At 40.3% G+C, this 17,551-nt stretch overlaps 1 protein-coding gene and 1 long non-coding RNA gene across 6 annotated transcripts in view; one reads left to right on the top strand and one right to left on the bottom strand.

Moving 5' to 3' along the window:
- Positions 1–3,993: 3,993 nt before the first annotated feature.
- On the bottom strand, positions 3,994–16,344 carry LOC121367354. Its single transcript, XR_005957369.1, has 3 exons — positions 15,756–16,344; positions 9,916–10,095; positions 3,994–4,169 (listed from the first exon to the last, which is right to left on the bottom strand). It is a non-coding gene; the product is annotated as an uncharacterized LOC121367354 (long non-coding RNA).
- The window catches only part of LOC121367353, a 93,734-nt gene continuing 80,360 nt past the window's right edge, over positions 4,178–17,551 (top strand). For all 5 annotated transcript variants that reach the window (XM_041491474.1, XM_041491472.1, XM_041491471.1 and 2 more), the window contains exon 1: positions 4,178–10,169. In XM_041491474.1, the coding sequence (XP_041347408.1) occupies positions 4,482–10,169 (5,688 nt within the window). In that variant the 5' untranslated portion in view covers positions 4,178–4,481. The remainder of the gene's footprint in view (positions 10,170–17,551) is intronic.

The raw sequence follows: 17,551 nt of genomic DNA, 5'->3' as shown, positions 1-17,551 counted from the left end.
ACTATCGATAGAATCGACATCACCATCAGACAAGTGGTACAAGTTTATCCGATTTTACCTTGTTATCAGTATATTTTAAGATGTTTCCGGCTTTAGAAGAACTCAAATAAATATGTCAATGTTTGGGTACATAAGAAATTTATGAAAAATGTAAATTCAATGTTTATTAGTTATTGATAAAATTTCGACTTTCGAATACTTTTTTGTGAGCTTTTGTAGACAAATTACTTCTTTTTTCATTTTAGTGTAATCTTTAGTTATTTCTTTACAAAATACAACCATACTTGTCGCAGTGGCAGTATTTAATTTAATGTTTTAAACGTTTTAAAACATGTTAGGGATCGTGGTTCACGGTTTTGTTTTGACACTTTTACATCTGGTGTACGGTTTTATCAATACGCAGAATAGGCATATCCAGGAACCTAGTTAAGACACGGAAATACATTTACCTGCTACACACACACACACACACACACACACACACACACACACACACACACACACACACACACACTCATACACACATACACATACACACACACACACGCATACTCACACACACACACACACACCCACACACACACACACACACACTCACACACACACACACTCACACACACACACACACACACATATCGCTGTGCCCCCCCCCCCCCACACACAGAATGAGAGAGAGAGGAGTCGCTGTCCCCCCCCCCCCCCCCCACACACACACACACTACGGGCCGAGTAAACGATATTTTATGTGCACATTCTCACATTTCATATCTAGTTTTCAAAATCTGGGAAAGGATTCACAGAATCTTTCTAGAGCTGACGTAAACTCTACCAAAAGAGTTATTGAGCCATTTCAGCTTCTGCTTCTTCTTTATATAGACCTACAAAGACTTTAAGTCCTACATAGTAAATTAAAATTAGTATCCATTGTGTGCTATTATTTGCGATTGTAATTTTAACAAATTATTGATTGCGTCGTACAGTTGTTCATTGTAAGTAATTATTTCATTTGATCCGATAATTTGGTAATCATAATGACTGGTGTTTATATACATGTATATATTTTCAGCATATACATAGGCCTAAGTAGGCCCCTATACAAAAATATATTGAGTAACTGATGCTAAGGAAATGTTGCTATTAAATATGCTGTCTTGAGCAACTCTGACGGCCAAATCCAGTCAATTTGTCAGATTTTGTGGATTCGTTGATTTTCTAAGATTTTTTACGATTTGACAAGACAGGAATTTAATATGTTTACACGATATAAGCATATTACAATTTCGATATTCTTCAGTTATATATGCAACGATTGTGTATGGGATCGATTCGTTTGTAGTTAAATATAAAACTAACGAAATATTACATTTGTAACTTTCCTGTCCTGGATGGAGCCCAGAACAGGCGTGCGCTACAACAGCTTGCTCTGAATATGCACGTAAAGCCCTATGACCTGACCTGACCTGACATTTGTAACTGATACATATAGAACCTTTAATATCAAGGAATACACATTAATCATATGGCACTGGTTATTTTATTATATTACTCTGATATTAGAGTCGGTTGTTTACATTTTTAAAGTTTATTCCTTTTAATTTTTGTTACATTTTCGGAATTATTTTTAAATTATCTGTCCTATATCCAAGTTTTCCAGTGCTAATGTTTAACTCACTACCGATTTTTAAAACATTTTATACATAGTTTATAATATGGCTGAATACAGTGTCAAGACTCAAATTTGCTTTCACAAATAAACACAGGAGAAAGGTTGTATCGCTTTCAGCTAAAAGCGTGAGCTGTTAAAAAGCAAACAAAACCCCACACAAACAAGAAAACATTCAATATTTTATTATAGATGAATACACAGAAAAACTAAACCGTAGGGCCTACATTGTGGGTTTTTAACTATATCTTATGACAAAACCAGACACAGGGTAGTGGACAAAACCGTTGGGTTGATTTTTGACATGCTGTTTGTATACACTAAACATTGCTATCATAATTGCATTTTAAAGATTAAAGATTGAGTTTTCTTAAACAAAGCTAATAAAAAGTACAGTGGTTTATTAAATAGTAATAATTGATGTCAAATGTATAGCCTATTACGGGAATTAAAAAAGGTCCATTTCACGTTACTTTGTTCATATTTAAATTTTCGGCAATATATGTACTGTAAATCGTATAGAACATAATGCCTAAAACCCTGACGTGAAATACGAACATTTATCTAAAATCCAAATAGTTTCAGCTCTCAATATAATCAATATTCGTCATCACCGATCGGTGTCTAGCGGTGTTTACATGCGGAGAATGATCGGAAGTGTGACCAAACATTTTGGGCCATTGTGGAATCGTAACAGTGATATCTGGGCCATTAAACACCTTGGTGCGACAGGGATCGCCTAGGACAAAAAGCAGATCATTTCTCGTCGTCTGCCAGTTTACTTTTTTTATTTTATGGAATACCCTTGAAGAGGGATGAAAGCCTCCGAAGTATGTGACGTAATTAATATAATGTCATTACGAATGCATTATACCATAACGCTATGCCATATCACGACATTGTTAGATTACATCACATCCTTCCACCCTTCATGAAGAATATTGCATAAAAGAAGTAAAATGGCAAATTATACACTTTTTGTCCAAGAAGATCTGAGTGAAGTCGATATAGGTGACATGGTTATTATCCTAGTATCTGGAATCTGTGTCATTGTAATGTTTTGTTTTTACAATGTGATCCGGACTTTAGTAAGAAAGATACGATGAACTTTATTGCATATAAACATTCCACGTTGGGAACTGGATGCAAAACTTAATGCTTGTACAAACATAGCACAGACAAACATGATACTAAACTAATTATTGGTTAGTACATGTATAATCATAAACAAGTTACACGGCAACTGCACAAGCAGGATCATGGTTTTGCATAGGCCTAATATATATATATATATATATATATATATATATATATATATATATATATATATATATAATATAGGCCTAATGAACGGCATGCACAAGAAAACTAAATGAGCCCAACATTTTGACACATGAACATAACTCGAAAATCAAGTCCCCCAAATTTCAGAAGCATATAATAGTACTGCTTTTACCAAAGTTATCGCTTTGTTTTAATAATAATAATTTTAATACTACAAGAAATCACTAATCAGTCTAATGACGTTCTTCAAAAACTACGATCGCAAAATAATGACGTAACACGTTACTATTTTTGGCTCTTGACGTCATTTTACTGGGAATGACATCAGCCGTTGAAGATTTCTTCTTTATTCGTCCAACTAATGTTGTTATTATAAAAAAAATATAGTTAGACACGTGATAGAAATAACTACAAGTAAATCACAACTGCGGGAAATTCATTAATTAAAAGTCGTACAGTATTTGTTATTACCGTAATCACCCAGGGAAAGTAGCTTGTGCGCAGAAACTGACGGACGGGGAAGCTTCATGTTCAACGCGGGGAAATACGGTTTAATAAACCGTGTGCATTTGTTCTACTAACTCAATTTAGTTGTGTGGACATTTAATAATACTACCTACATTCAGACTTGAACAGTGTGGAAATTCATCATGTTAGTATGTTACTATAAACGATGGAGTGATTTCCGTTTAACTGCATTCAGACATAGACTGGTACAATTAATGTCGGTCATTGCTCATTCCGTGCTTCATATGTAGGAAGAAAAAGAGAACTTAAAACAAGTTCAACTACAGAGATACCGTATCAAAGTGTTGTGTGTTAAAACGACAAACACAACATGTGTGGCTGAAATATACAGGAACTGATTACTCGTTAATTGGCTTATTCCATATGACACGTGGAAACGGCATTTAACGATGAATAAACGATGTGTATCTCCCTTGTATCAATAATACCCTGGACATAAACCGTGCGTTTAATACAGGTGTGTGTGTTTCCACAAAATTGTCATTAAAAGCAACCTGACGACAACAGAACGCCTCGAGTGTTGGCAGAACAGATGGAATTTATTCAAATAGTTTGGATTTTCCTTACAACTCACATTTTCTGAGGGTTTTTTTACTGTTGACGTTTAAGGGAACAACACCATGAAGCGACACGTTCATGTCATGTTAGGCGAACTGCTTCTGTAGTGTTAATGTTCTTGTGTGACAACTGCAATCTGAAAAAGAGGGGGAAATGTTTCATAACTATTTGTTGATTAAGCTTTCTAAAGATAAACAAAATAATTAAAAAAGTATTTTAAAAACTAATTAATCTCCACTTATGAGAGACATATTCTGAGCTGATAGACAATATGTCATTTGGTATATCCATATTTTACAACAGCTAGTCACTATAATTATTTACAACACAGACACGCAATTAAGTCCGTTTGTAATTTACCATCAAACAGAGACACCTTGACCAGCTGAATATCCCTAATTCTGTACTGGCATGAATTCACTGAAAGTTGGATTTTAAAACTGTCAAAATGTTGAAAAAAGAAGTCCCCTGGATCGCGGACGGATATCACTGCCAAATATTGCAGACGAAAAAAGCAACAGTTTATCCCAGTTCTGGAGATTGTTATAACCTACGTGACAGAGATCTGCCAGACTCGTACACACAGTACAAACGTCGTTCGGACAGTAACTTTTCAAGACAGCGCGTGCGGAGCGCAAGAGACAGACTCTCCCAGAACGAGGCTGAGCAGGATGGCAAGATAATCGCGTCGAGACCGAGCAGCGCGCGACTGACATCAGGCGCACGCGCGATCCCATCACGTCGAATTAGACGGACCGGGTCTCAGACACGACCCCGCAGCCCGTCAGAAGACGGCGATCTGAGGTATGGAGCTAGTTCTCACCACCACCCAACTGAACTGAATCACTGTGTGAACAGACACGCCAAGGTTCTTCATTTCGCACGTATTAATGACGAATTACATGCTGGGTACCCCACTCCCGCGTGTGTTCACCCGTCCTGTCGCCCCAATAACCTGTGTAAAGTTCCGTCTGCCATACTGAAACTGAAGCACCGAGGTTTTCCTTCTGTGCGAGATCTGAGGCAGAGGATAATGCGTTCAATACGAAACCAGCCATACAGGAGTTCTGTGTCTTTCGTTCACAGACAGCGCATTGTGAAGTCACGTTCTGCAGAACGACAGAGTCACTGGCGAGAGTCAGCTGAACCAAGTCACACAAGTGAGCATTTAGCATACAGCCACCAGCTTACGCGGACATCTCTTACAGAAAGCCACAACGTCGAGTGTTCACGAATGCCCAGGCAAAAGAGAACATCTTTTGTTCAAAGAAACATGACCGATAGATTATCCTGTATTCCAAAATACCTGCTCGAAACTCCGTATTCTGTATGCAAGCACTTGTTTGAACATGCATCGCATGTGCAACGTCAACGTGACGAAAGTCCGGATTCTGTACGAAAACAAATATATGAAAGTGCACGTTTTATAAGACAGCAATTGGATATAAGTCCATTTTCTGAACGATGCCACCTCAATGCCAAGTCGTTTGTATTACTTCACCAGCATGATACTTCATCTGTATCCGACCAACCACATGAAAATTCATATATATTGGAACGACAGGATGATAGTTTATCTGTATCCGACCAACCACATGATAGTTTATCTGTATCGAAACATCCGCTTCATAGTGTATCTATATCGGACCACCCGCATGATAATTCATCTGTATCTGACCAACCATATGATAGTTTATCTGTATCAGACCATCTGCCTTATAATTTGTCTGTATTCAACCAACAGCATGATAATTTATCTGTATCCGACCAACAGCATGATAATTTATCTGTATCTGACCAAACACATGCTAACTCAACCGTATCAGACCATCTGCATGATCGTTTATCTATAACGGACCATGCACATGATCGCCCATCTTCTATGAAGACCCATGTGCATGACATTCCACCTGAACGATGCCACCTCAATGTCAAGTCGTCTGTATTACTTCACCTGCATGGTACTTCATATGTATCCGACCAAGCACATGACAATTCATATGTATCGGACCAACAGGATGATAGTTTATCTGTATCCGACCAACCACATGGTAGTTTATCTGTATCAGAACATCCACTTGATAGTGTATCTATATCGGACCACTCGCATGATAATTCATCTGTATCTGACCAACCACATGGTAGTTTATCTGTATCAGACCATCTGCATTATAATATATCTGTATCAGACCAACCACATGATAATTCAACCGTATCAGACCATCTGCATGATAGTTTATCTATATCGGACCCCGCACATGATCGTCCATCTTCTATGGACACCCATGTGCATGACAAGTCACCTGTTATAGGTTGTGACTCACACGAGAGTATGCTTTCTGTACAAAGCAACGTTGTCTATAGTCGATCGTATGTAAGGAAGCAGCTGCCGGGCGGTTCTCCAGTGTCAACGCGCATGCCTAAGACACACTTGTCTAAACACGAGGACGTGTACGAGATTTCTTCTTCGAGACCAAGCGACATAAAGGAGACTTCGTGTTCTGTCCGAGAAGAAGTGGCCGAGCGGTCAGCGTCTACCTCAGACCACCTGTATGACGGCTTATCTTTGGAAAGAGACTCGACGTACGAGAGATCAGCGTCCACAACAAACCATCAACACAAAAGTTCATCTCCTCTACTAATACAGATAGGTAGTAGTTCGACGTGCACTGAAATCGATTTGCTCAAGACTTTACATTCTGTAAGGAACAACATGGAAGACAGTTCAGTTTCTGTACCAAACCGACTACAGGAGAGTTCAGTTTCTGTACTAAACCAACTGCAGGGGAGTTCAGTTTCTGTACCAAACCAGCTTGACAAGAGTTCAGTTTCTGTACCGGACCAGCTTAACAAGAGTTCAGTTTCTGTACCAAACCAACTACAGGAGAGTTCAGTTTCTGTACCAAACCATGTACAGGAGAGTTCAGTTTCTGTACAAAACCAGCAGCACAAGAATTCAGTTTCTGTACCAAACCAACTACAGGATAGTTCAGTTTCTGTACCAAACCAACTACAGGATAGTTCAGTTTCTGTACCAAACCAACTACAGGGGAGTTCAGTTTCTGTACCAAACCAACTGCAGGAGAGTTCAGTTTCTGTATCTAACCAACTACAGGGGAGTTCAGTTTCTGTACCAAACCAACTGCAGGATAGTTCAGTTTCTGTACCAAACCAACTACAGGGGAGTTCAGTTTCTGTACCAAACCAACTGCAGGATAGTTCAGTTTTTGTACCAAACCAACTACAGGGGAGTTCAGTTTCTGTACCAAACCAACTGCAGGGGAGTTCAGTTTCTGTACCAAACCAACTACAGGGAAGTTCAGTTTCTGTACCAAACCAACTACAGGGGAGTTCAGTTTCTGTACCAAACCAACTACAGGATAGTTCAGTTTCTGTACCAAACCAACTACAGGATAGTTCAGTTTGTGTACCAAACCAAGTACAGGGGAGTTCAGTTTGTGTACTAAACCAACTACAGGATAGTTCAGTTTGTGTACCAAATCAACTACAGGATAGTTCAGTTTCTGTACCAAACCAACTACAGGATAGTTCAGTTTGTGTACCAAACCAACTACAGGATAGTTCAGTTTCTGTACCAAATGTGCTGCGCAAGCGTTCAGCTTCGGTACCAAACCAGCTCCGGGAGAGTTCAGCTTCTGTACGAAACCAGCCGCCCAAGAGTTCAGCTTCTGTACCAAACCAACTGCAGGTTAGTTCAATTTCTGTACCAAATCACTTGGTCAAGAGTTCACTTTCTGTACCAAACCACCTGCTCAAGAATTCAGTTACCATACCAAGACAGCTGCATGAGAGTTCATATTCTGTACCAAACCAAGTGCGCGAGATTACAATTGTTGTACCATGTCAGCTTCATCAAAGATCACCCTCTGTACCAAACCTCCTGCCCGAGAATATAATTTCAACAAGAAGCCACTCACGCGAGGGTTCAGCTTCTGTACAAAACGAGTCGCGAGAAAATGTAGCTTCTATGCCAAGCCAAGACAGTTTGTTTTCTGTTGGAAGCTATTTGCAAGAGAGTTCAGAGCTTATATCAAAGAGTCTGCCAGATTGTTCGGGAAACCTCTTGGTAGCAAAGGACGCACCCGAGTGTACATGCTCCCTAAGAGATCGCCTGCAGGGGATTTCATCATCTATACCAAGCCAGCTGCATGAGCATTCTTGTAATCTCAGAAACCTCAAGAATGAGGCTTCATCTTTTTTACCAAATCAGCTGGGTGAGTGTTCAACGTATTTTGTAAACCAAGTGTACCCAAATTCATCTTCTTTACCAAACCAAGTCCACAAGGCTTCATCTTCTTTACTTAATCAACTCCACAAGGGTTCCGCGTCTTTACCTAATCAACTCCTCAAGGGCTCAGCATCTTTACCAAATCAACTGCTTGAGTGTTCGTGTTCCCTCAGAAACTGCTTGCCCGATATTTTCATGTCTATACCAAGATGCCTGCATCAGCGTTCCTGTCCTGTAAGAAGCAAACTGGCCGAAAGTCCATCCGTGTCGAGCCATATACACGAGGGTTCAACGTCTTTACTAAACCAACAGCACCGACATTCATGTCCTCTCATAACCCAGTTGCCCAAAACTTCGGCTTCTGTACCATGTCAGCTGCACGAGGGTTCAGATTCAGTACGAAGTCGTTTGCCTGAGAGTTCAGCGTCCGTACCAAGTTACTTGCCCGAGAGTTCAGATTCAGTACCAAGTCACTTGCCTGAAAGTTCAGATTCTGTACCAAGTCACTTGCCTGAGAGTTCAGATTCTGTACCAAGTCACTTGCCCGAGATTTCAGATTCAGTACGAAGTCACTTGCCCGAGAGTTCAGATTCAGTACCAAGTCACTTGCCCAAGAGATCAGATTCAGTACGAAGTCACTTGCCCGAGATTTCAGATTCAGTACGAAGTCATTTGCCCGAGATTTCAGATTCAGTACGAAGTCACTTGCCCAAGAAATCAGATTCAGTACGAAGTCACTTGCCCAAGAAATCAGATTCAGTACCAAGTCACTTGCCCAAGAAATCAGATTCAGTACGAAGTCACTTGCCCGAGATTTCAGATTCAGTACGAAGTAATTTGCCCGAGAGATCAGATTCAGTACCAAGTCACTTGCCCAAAAGTTCAGATTCAGTACGAAGTCACTTGCCCGAGAGTTCAGATTCAGTACGAAGTCACTTGCCCGAGAGTTCAGATTCTGTACGAAGTCACTTGCCCGAGATTTCAGATTCAGTACTAAGTCACTTGCCCAAGAGATCAGATTCAGTACGAAGTCACTTGCCCAAGAGTTCAGATTCAGTACGAAGTCACTTGCCCGAGAGTTCAGATTCAGTACGAAGTCACTTGCCCGAGATTTCAGATTCTGTACGAAGTCAGTTGCCCAAGAGATCAGATTCAGTACGAAGTCATTTGCCCGAGAGTTCAGATTCAGTACGAAGTCACTTGCCCGAGATTTCAGATTCTGTACCAAGTCACTTGCCCGAGAGTTCAGATTCAGTACGAAGTCACCTGCCAGAGAGTTCAGATTCTGTACGAAGTCACCTGCTTGAGAGGTCAGCTTCTGTACAAAGTCACTTGCCCAAGAGTTCAGATTCTGTATCAAGTCACTTGCCCAAGAGTTCAGATTCTGTACGAAGTCACCTGCCCAAGAGTTCAGATTCTGTACCAAGTCACCTGCCAGAGAGTTCAGATTCAGTACGAAGTCAGCTGCTTGAGAGGTCAGCTTCTGTACAAAGTCACTTGCTCAAGAGTTCAGATTCTGTACCAAGTCACTTGCCCAAGAGTTCAGATTCTGTACCAAGTCACTTTCCTGGGAGTTCAGCTTCTGTACAAGACCACGTGTCCGAGAGTTCAGCTTCTGTACCAAGTCACCTACCTGAAATTTTAGCTTCTTCACAAGACAGCGTGTCCGATAGTTCATCTTCTGTACCAAGTCTCCTGCCCGAGAGTTGGGCTTCTGTACCAAGTCACTTGCTCGAGATTTCAGCTTCTGTAGAAGACCACGTGTTCGAGAGATTGTCTTCTGGTGGAAGTGACGTGCACAAACGTCCATCATCTGTTGGGAAAGAGAGTCTGTCCTCTGATCGAGACCACCTGCTAAATGACGCACCACAGACATCCCTCGAGACGGTACGATCGCTAAATTAGTATATACCACATTCACTTCGAGACGGTACGATCACTAAATTATTATATACCACATTTACTTCGACACGGTACGGTCGCTAAATTAGTATATACCACATTCACCTCGAGACGGTACGATCGCTAAATTAGTATATATACCACATTCACCTCGAGACGGTACGATCGCTAAATTAGTATATATACCACATTCACCTCGAGACGGTACGGTCGCTAAATTAGTATATACCACATTCACCTCGAGAGGGTATAATCGCTAAATTAGTATACACCACAGACACCTGTAGACGGTATGATCGCTAAATTAGTATACATCACAGACACCTCTAGACAGCATGATCGCTAAATAATTATATATCACACAGACCTTTAGACGGTATGATCGCTAAATTATTATATACCACACACACCTTTAGACGGTATAATCGCTAAATTATTATATATCTCACAGACCTTTAGACGGTATGATCGCTAAATTATTATATATCTCACACACTCCGAAACGGTATGAACTCTAAATTATTATATACCTTACAGACCTCTAGACTGTATGATCGCTAAATTATTATATATCACACACAATCCGAGACTGTATGATCGCAAAATTATTATATACCACAGACCTCTAGACTGTATGATCGCTAAATTATTATATACCACAGACCTCTACACTGTGGCGAGCAAAGATTAGGGAGGGGTCGAGCTACATCAAAAAATGTATTGAAAAACCCCCCTAAACTTGATTGAGCAAGGATATTTGTTTGTTTAGATCGGAATTTATCAGATTAAATTAAGCTACCCCCCCCCCCCTCCCTCCCCATTAGAACCACTGGTGTAGCCAGGATTGTATAGTATTATCACTGCGTAGATTCCGATATTGTTTTCATCACAACCAGTGCCCCACGACTGGTATATCAAAGTGCATATAAAAGACCACTGAATGTTGTTTGAGGGTTTTCGGTAATAGGTAGGGCGGCAACGGGTTTCCTCTTTTATTATCTTTGTGGCTTCTAACGATAATGTCCGACGTCAATATAACCATAATAAATTGTGTTGAGTGGTGCGTCATCCAATCATTTCTGCTCCTAACCGTCGTCAGAACTAGCTTACACAATATTAACGAACAAACGACATGCCAAGAAACACTATATTCAGCAGGGTGCATTATGGGGAGGGTTTTTTTTGTTGGTTTTTTCTTAATGTTTATTTGTTTATACTATTTTTTTTTTTTTTTTTGTTGTTGTTGTTGTTTGTTTTTTACTAATCCAATAAGATAAGCTGCTGACGTTTCATTTCCAAGCACAAAAAGTCAGAGAAACCAAACGCTTGCAACAAAACAAAGTGCAGGCCCGTAGCATGGTGGGCATTATTGAGGGGGAGGGGGGGGGGGGGGGTGCAATTGAACGAGCACCAAAGTCGCGGGTTATTTGGGGGGTTCGGGGGCATGATTCAAACGTTATTTGCCCGTTACTGTAACTCTCGCCGTTAATCTCGATCCGTTAGTCTCGCTACAACGTTTACATTCAGTCATATTTAAATACCAAAAGGTAAAGGTTATCAAAAAAAGAAAAACAAAAAGAAAGCCAATGGGCCCCCATGGGCTCCCCTGGCCCCACATCCTGCTACGGGCCTGCAGTGGTAAGGCCAAACAAAAAAAATGGTTTGTTTCCGGTCACCCGACCGACCCTAAATTTTGCCACCGACCCTGAACTTTTTTTTTCTGCTAGGGTGGGGGGAAGCACACAGAGATGTTGTGGTCGCAGATCGACAAAGCAGACGACAGAAGTACTCAAGTAGGATAACTCTTACACGTCAGTGTGTGTGTCAAATGGAGGTTGAGGGGTGTGTGTGCGTGTGGGGGGGGGGGGCGGGGCGGGGGCAGCAGCGATGGTTTTTATACACCCCCACTGAAATTGGAATCATTAACCAGTGTTCTACGTTGCGACCAAAATGGTCGCCAATGCGACCAAAATGTTGGCGTGGCGACCGATTGAATTTATTATCGTCGCCATCTGGCGACTGACTCCAAAAACGTCTAAGTATTAAATTATTTGCCATGTGCGTTCAGAGTCCTAGCAGCGAAAACAAATGAAATTTGTTGACATCATTGTGCAGTCGGAACATTTCACTATTTACGAAGTTGTCCGATTGATCACTGTGAATTCCGTATTAATTGTCGGTACAATTCGGAACTCATCGTTGATTTTAGTAATTTGGCGAAAACAATCCAGATACTTACAACACATTCATAAATGATACAAAATGAGTAGTGTCGCACTGTGGCGAGTAACATTTTAAGCTTGGCTAGTAAATTTTGTTTGTCCACAAGCCAAAGAAGAGTAAGTTATAAAACCGAGTGTAGAACACTGTTAATAACACGTGCTCTTATTAGGTACCACGGTAATTGGTGACACACGAGATCGCATGACAGTACGGTAACGTGTGTGGCGATTAAACGGCTTTTATTACAAACTGCTAAATACTGTAGGCCTATAGAGGAAAATATATCGTATTATCGTAACTCCAGTCATCTCATACAATGTAGGTTTATTTTCCAAAAACAACAACATGCGATCTCAACAAAACAATAAAGGATTTCTCGATACCACAAGCACAGACTACAAGTCATCGCGTTTTTCCACATGCAAAGGTGAAGGTCATTTGAAGAAGACTTTGTACAATTTTCGTTGTTGGCTACTGCTTAGGCCTAGTACCCAGAATTTGTTAATATACACGGGTGTAGCCTGTAGGAAGATATCAAAAAGTGGGGTGGGTGGGTACACACACGTATAAAATTAATATATAAACCATCGATGCCGCTTCATACGCCAGTGATGTAGATAGGCCTATCAACTGCTGAGCATGGGTAATAATTAAACGGAATATTCAAGAATAACCACTAACATTAAACAGTTCACACTAATTTCAGTGTTTCAGTTAATTGGGAATAAATTAATTTGAGTGATTTTAGCATGGGTCCGTTCAATAGGCTAATAAACATTAAAACTATAAGTCCGTCCGACAGGGAACGCCTTAGCCCGAGTACTCTGACTGTAAGAGAGCTAGACGGACATTTGAACATAAACACGCTCTCATTATTTATGTCCAAATGTCCGTCTAGCTCTCTTACAGTCAGAGTACTCGGGTTAGAAACGCCTTTTTTATTACTATGAAATTTACTACAAGTTATTCATTACTAAGCTGATTGATTTGTAAATTGCACACAAAATTAGTATTGTTTTGTTATTTCCAATAACAAGTTGGATAAATCTGTGAACTTTTTGTGCAAACATCTATTGACCAACTTGGACAAATTTGTGCAGTCATCCTATGACAAAACTGGACAAAGCTGTGAAGTTTCTGTGCAGTCATCTACTGACTTTTATTGGTGAAAGGAATAGTTTGAACTTTTTTTGTTTTTCTGTCTTTTGAAAATGGCATGTGAAACTTAAAACTGACATTGACAGTGAGATTGTTTTTATTTCTCTCTGGCTGCAAAGAGTAAACTAAGATTTTTCAGACAGCCTGCCTTCATGTCTTTCATCTTGAGATTGAGTTTTTCTCTGGCAAACACATTTAAGGTAGGGTAACCTTTCTTTGAACTAAAAAAAAAAAAAAAAAAAAAAAAAAGAATTCCTACCTACCTACCCTACTTTTTTTGGCCATGTTACCTGAAACAAACTTCTTTTTTTATTTGGCCTAACCGTTTGAGTGATGTGTTCACTACAGGCGGCCAACACTAAATTCACGATTTACATCCTGCTACGGGCCTGCAGTGGTAACCGTTTGAGTGATGTGTTCACTACAGGCGGCCAACACTAAATTCACGATTTACATCCTGCTACGGGCCTGCAGTGGTAACCGTTTGAGTGAAGTGTTCACTACAGGCGGCCAACACTAAATTCACGATTTAGCCAGTTTAAATCTAAGACTAATAACGGTTTTAACTCATCTAAATAATAATAATTGGGCTATAAAACGCCAAAAGCAATGACGTAGAAAGGTGCCAAAAGTGGGAGGGGAGCACACACACATGCATTTCCCCTTGCCCCCCCCCCCCCCCCCACCCACACACACACACACTTCCTACGCCAGTGCAAAAGGGCAACTGATCACTGAAATGGGTAATTTTGCTATTCAGATGCCAAGTGATCACGTCTAAGGCTATCTACTTAAAACAAAATCCTTAAAATAGTAAAACATTATTGTTTATAAATGTCCAATTTTGCGATTCAGATGCCAAGAAATCACGTTTAAAGCAAAGCAATTTTAAAATATTCTTGTGGGAGTATGCCCCCGAACCCACCCTCATTATCCCACAACATAGGTGAGACTTGGTGCGTTTAAGGCCATCTAAATAACAGTAATACATAGAACCACGTACCAGTTGTTTTGCCGAGCTATTTATTACACGAGTTTCTTACCAACCCGTTGGTGAGAACATCATGCGTTATTTTTGATAACACGTGGGTTGTTTACACACGTACGTGCCTTAACAATTTCAAGACATACGAATGGCTGCTCCTAAGTGATGACCAGGTCACCAGTGCCATGCATCCAATGAAAAACAGCACGGTGGAAATAGATTACAGTGTGGCGTATAGTTAACCTGACAATCATGTGTCTGTGACGCGTAAGTCAGCTACAAGTGCAACGGCTGTATATAACTTTTACTCAAAAAAGATGTTAAAAGTTGCTTAAAACCTGGTTTTTGAGGATATGAAAGAAATAGAATAATACATTCATGTCCGTTAGATACCATTTAAATCACAATTCGTTGTTTAAAGACGAATCAAACTCGTTTTCGTTCGTTAGATACATTTTAAAATGAATGAATGAATGAATGAATGAATGAATGTTTAACGACAGCCCAGCACGAAAAATACATCGGCTATTGGGTGTCAAACTATGGTAATGCAAACATGAAGTGAAAGAATAAATGAATGAATGAATGAATGTTTAACGACACCCCAGCACGAAAAATACATCGGCTATTGGGTGTCAAACTATGGTAATGCAAACATGAAGTGAAAGAATGAATGAATGAATGAATGTTTAACGACACCCCAGCACGAAAAATACATTGGCTATTGGGTGTCAAACTATGGTAATGCAAACAAATACGGTGATGATCAACATCAATATAAAAATTCAAGATTTAAATAAAAACAGTGTAAAGAACTGTGCAAAAATACAAATACCACAGATAGATACTGACTTTTACTCTAAATTTCAATTTGTGCTGTATTGGCCATTCTCAAAGATAATGTTACACCCCTGTACCACAGTGAGGTTACAGCACGCGCAGGGGTACATTTTAAAACAACTCGTTGTGAGATAAATGGTATATAACGGCCACTCATGTATTATTCTCTATTTATAGTGCGCATATATATATATCACGAGACCGCGTAACGATTCCACCAACAGAAAAACGTTTATTAGGCTTCGTCACAGTGCAGATGGACTTCTCCAACATTCTCCTAGAAGTCAAAGACGAATATGACTTCCTTATGACTTCCTTAGAATAGAAATGATTTACATCATGAAATAATTAAACAAGAATCACACTTTTCTTATCTGACTGATTCCTCACACTCAATTATACTCCGGTACTATTATTTCAATTACGTTCAAAGATGCTAAACTTGCGTGAAAGCATTTAAGTTGGAAGTAAATTCGTATTGTTTACATTTCACGTCTGAAGACTAACTGTTCATTGCGATGCACTGATGACGTAGACAACAGTAGTTGACTTGTGACGTCGTAGATTGTGTTACGTTATCATTAATGATGGCCAGCTTCTATCGTCTGATTTTGTGCCTTTTTGTATCCAACTGCCAGGTGACGTAGCGAACGACAGCTGAACCTTTCCCCCAACAAAACCTTTTTTGTTCTGGGGTAGGATTTGTTCCCCCTTTTTTTCGGTTTTTCTTCTTTTTCCATCATAATTACTGACATTCCAAATTCCAAAGGTATGTTTCAACACTAGAATTTGTTTTCTTCTTATAAACCGTTTCGTTTATTTTATAATTTTTCCTGTATATATATTATTATAATTACATTTCACTGAACGTTTACGTGAACATTAAAGTTGTTACTTTAAATCTTCTGGATGGATGTGAAATTAACTCTATAGTACCCTTTGTCTGAAGCATCGGCAACCTGTCGAAAACATGGTTCTTGCTAGTTCTGTTACCCACGAATCGCCTAAAAAATATAAAAAGAATAAAACAGGACCCGGCGAAGTGAAAACTAGAGACAAAAAGCGCCTCGCGGCATTGCCAGGAAGAATCACAGAGTTCGAATACAGCACCTACTTTAAGAACATCGGGGTCGTACACCAGATTGATGATGACATTGTAAGTGTTCATTCATCTAATTGTGATTCACCCATCTATCCACCAACAACTCTCCCGCCGTAAGCCAACTTACTCATCCACCCACTCGTGATCGACCCATCTATCCACTCGTCTATCCATCCATCTATCCACGTCTATACATCCGTCTATCCATCCATCTATCCACCCGTCTATCCATCCATCTATCCACGTCTATACACCCGTCTATCCATCCATCTATCCACCCGTCTATCCATCCATCTATCCACGTCTATACATCCGTCTATCCATCCATCTATCCACTCGTCTATCCATCCATCTATCCACCCGTCTATCCACTCGTCTATCCATCCATCTATCCACCCGTCTATCCATCCATCTATCCACGTCTATACACCCGTCTATCCATCCATCTATCCACTCGTCTATCCATCCATCTACCCACCCGTCTATCCACCCGTCTATCCATTTATCTACCAGCCTCTCCCTTCCTCCATCCATTCATCTATCAATCCAGAAAACCCCCTCCTTCCCTCTCTATCAATGCAGAAAACCCCCTTCTTCCCCCTCTATCAATGCAGAAAACCCCTTCTTCCCCCTCTATCAATCCAGAAAACCCCCTCCTTCCCTCTCTATCAATCCAGAAAACCCCCTCCTTCCCTCTCTATCAATGCAGAAAACCCCCTTCTTCCCCCTCTATCAATCCAGAAAACCTCCTCCTTCCCCCTCTATCAATCCAGAAAACCTCCTCCTTCCCCCTCTATCAATCCAGAAAACCTCCTCCATCCATTCATCTATCAATCCAGAAAACCCCATCCTTCCCTCTCTATCAATGCAGAAAACCCCCTTCTTCCCCCTCTATCAATCCAGAAAACCTCCTCCTTCCCCCTCTATCAATCCAGAAAACCTCCTTCCCCGTCTATCAATCCAGAAAACCTCCTTCTCCCCCCTATCAATCCAGAAAACCTTCCCCCTCTATCAATGCAGAAAACCTCCTCCTTCCCCCTCTATCAATCCAGAAAACCT

This window comes from Gigantopelta aegis, chromosome 3 (genome assembly GCF_016097555.1).
Source record: "Gigantopelta aegis isolate Gae_Host chromosome 3, Gae_host_genome, whole genome shotgun sequence".
In the NCBI taxonomy this organism is placed as follows: domain Eukaryota; kingdom Metazoa; phylum Mollusca; class Gastropoda; order Neomphalida; family Peltospiridae; genus Gigantopelta; species Gigantopelta aegis.
The sequence above is the reverse complement of the archived record's forward strand: the minus strand, read 5'-3'. Positions and strand labels throughout refer to the sequence as shown.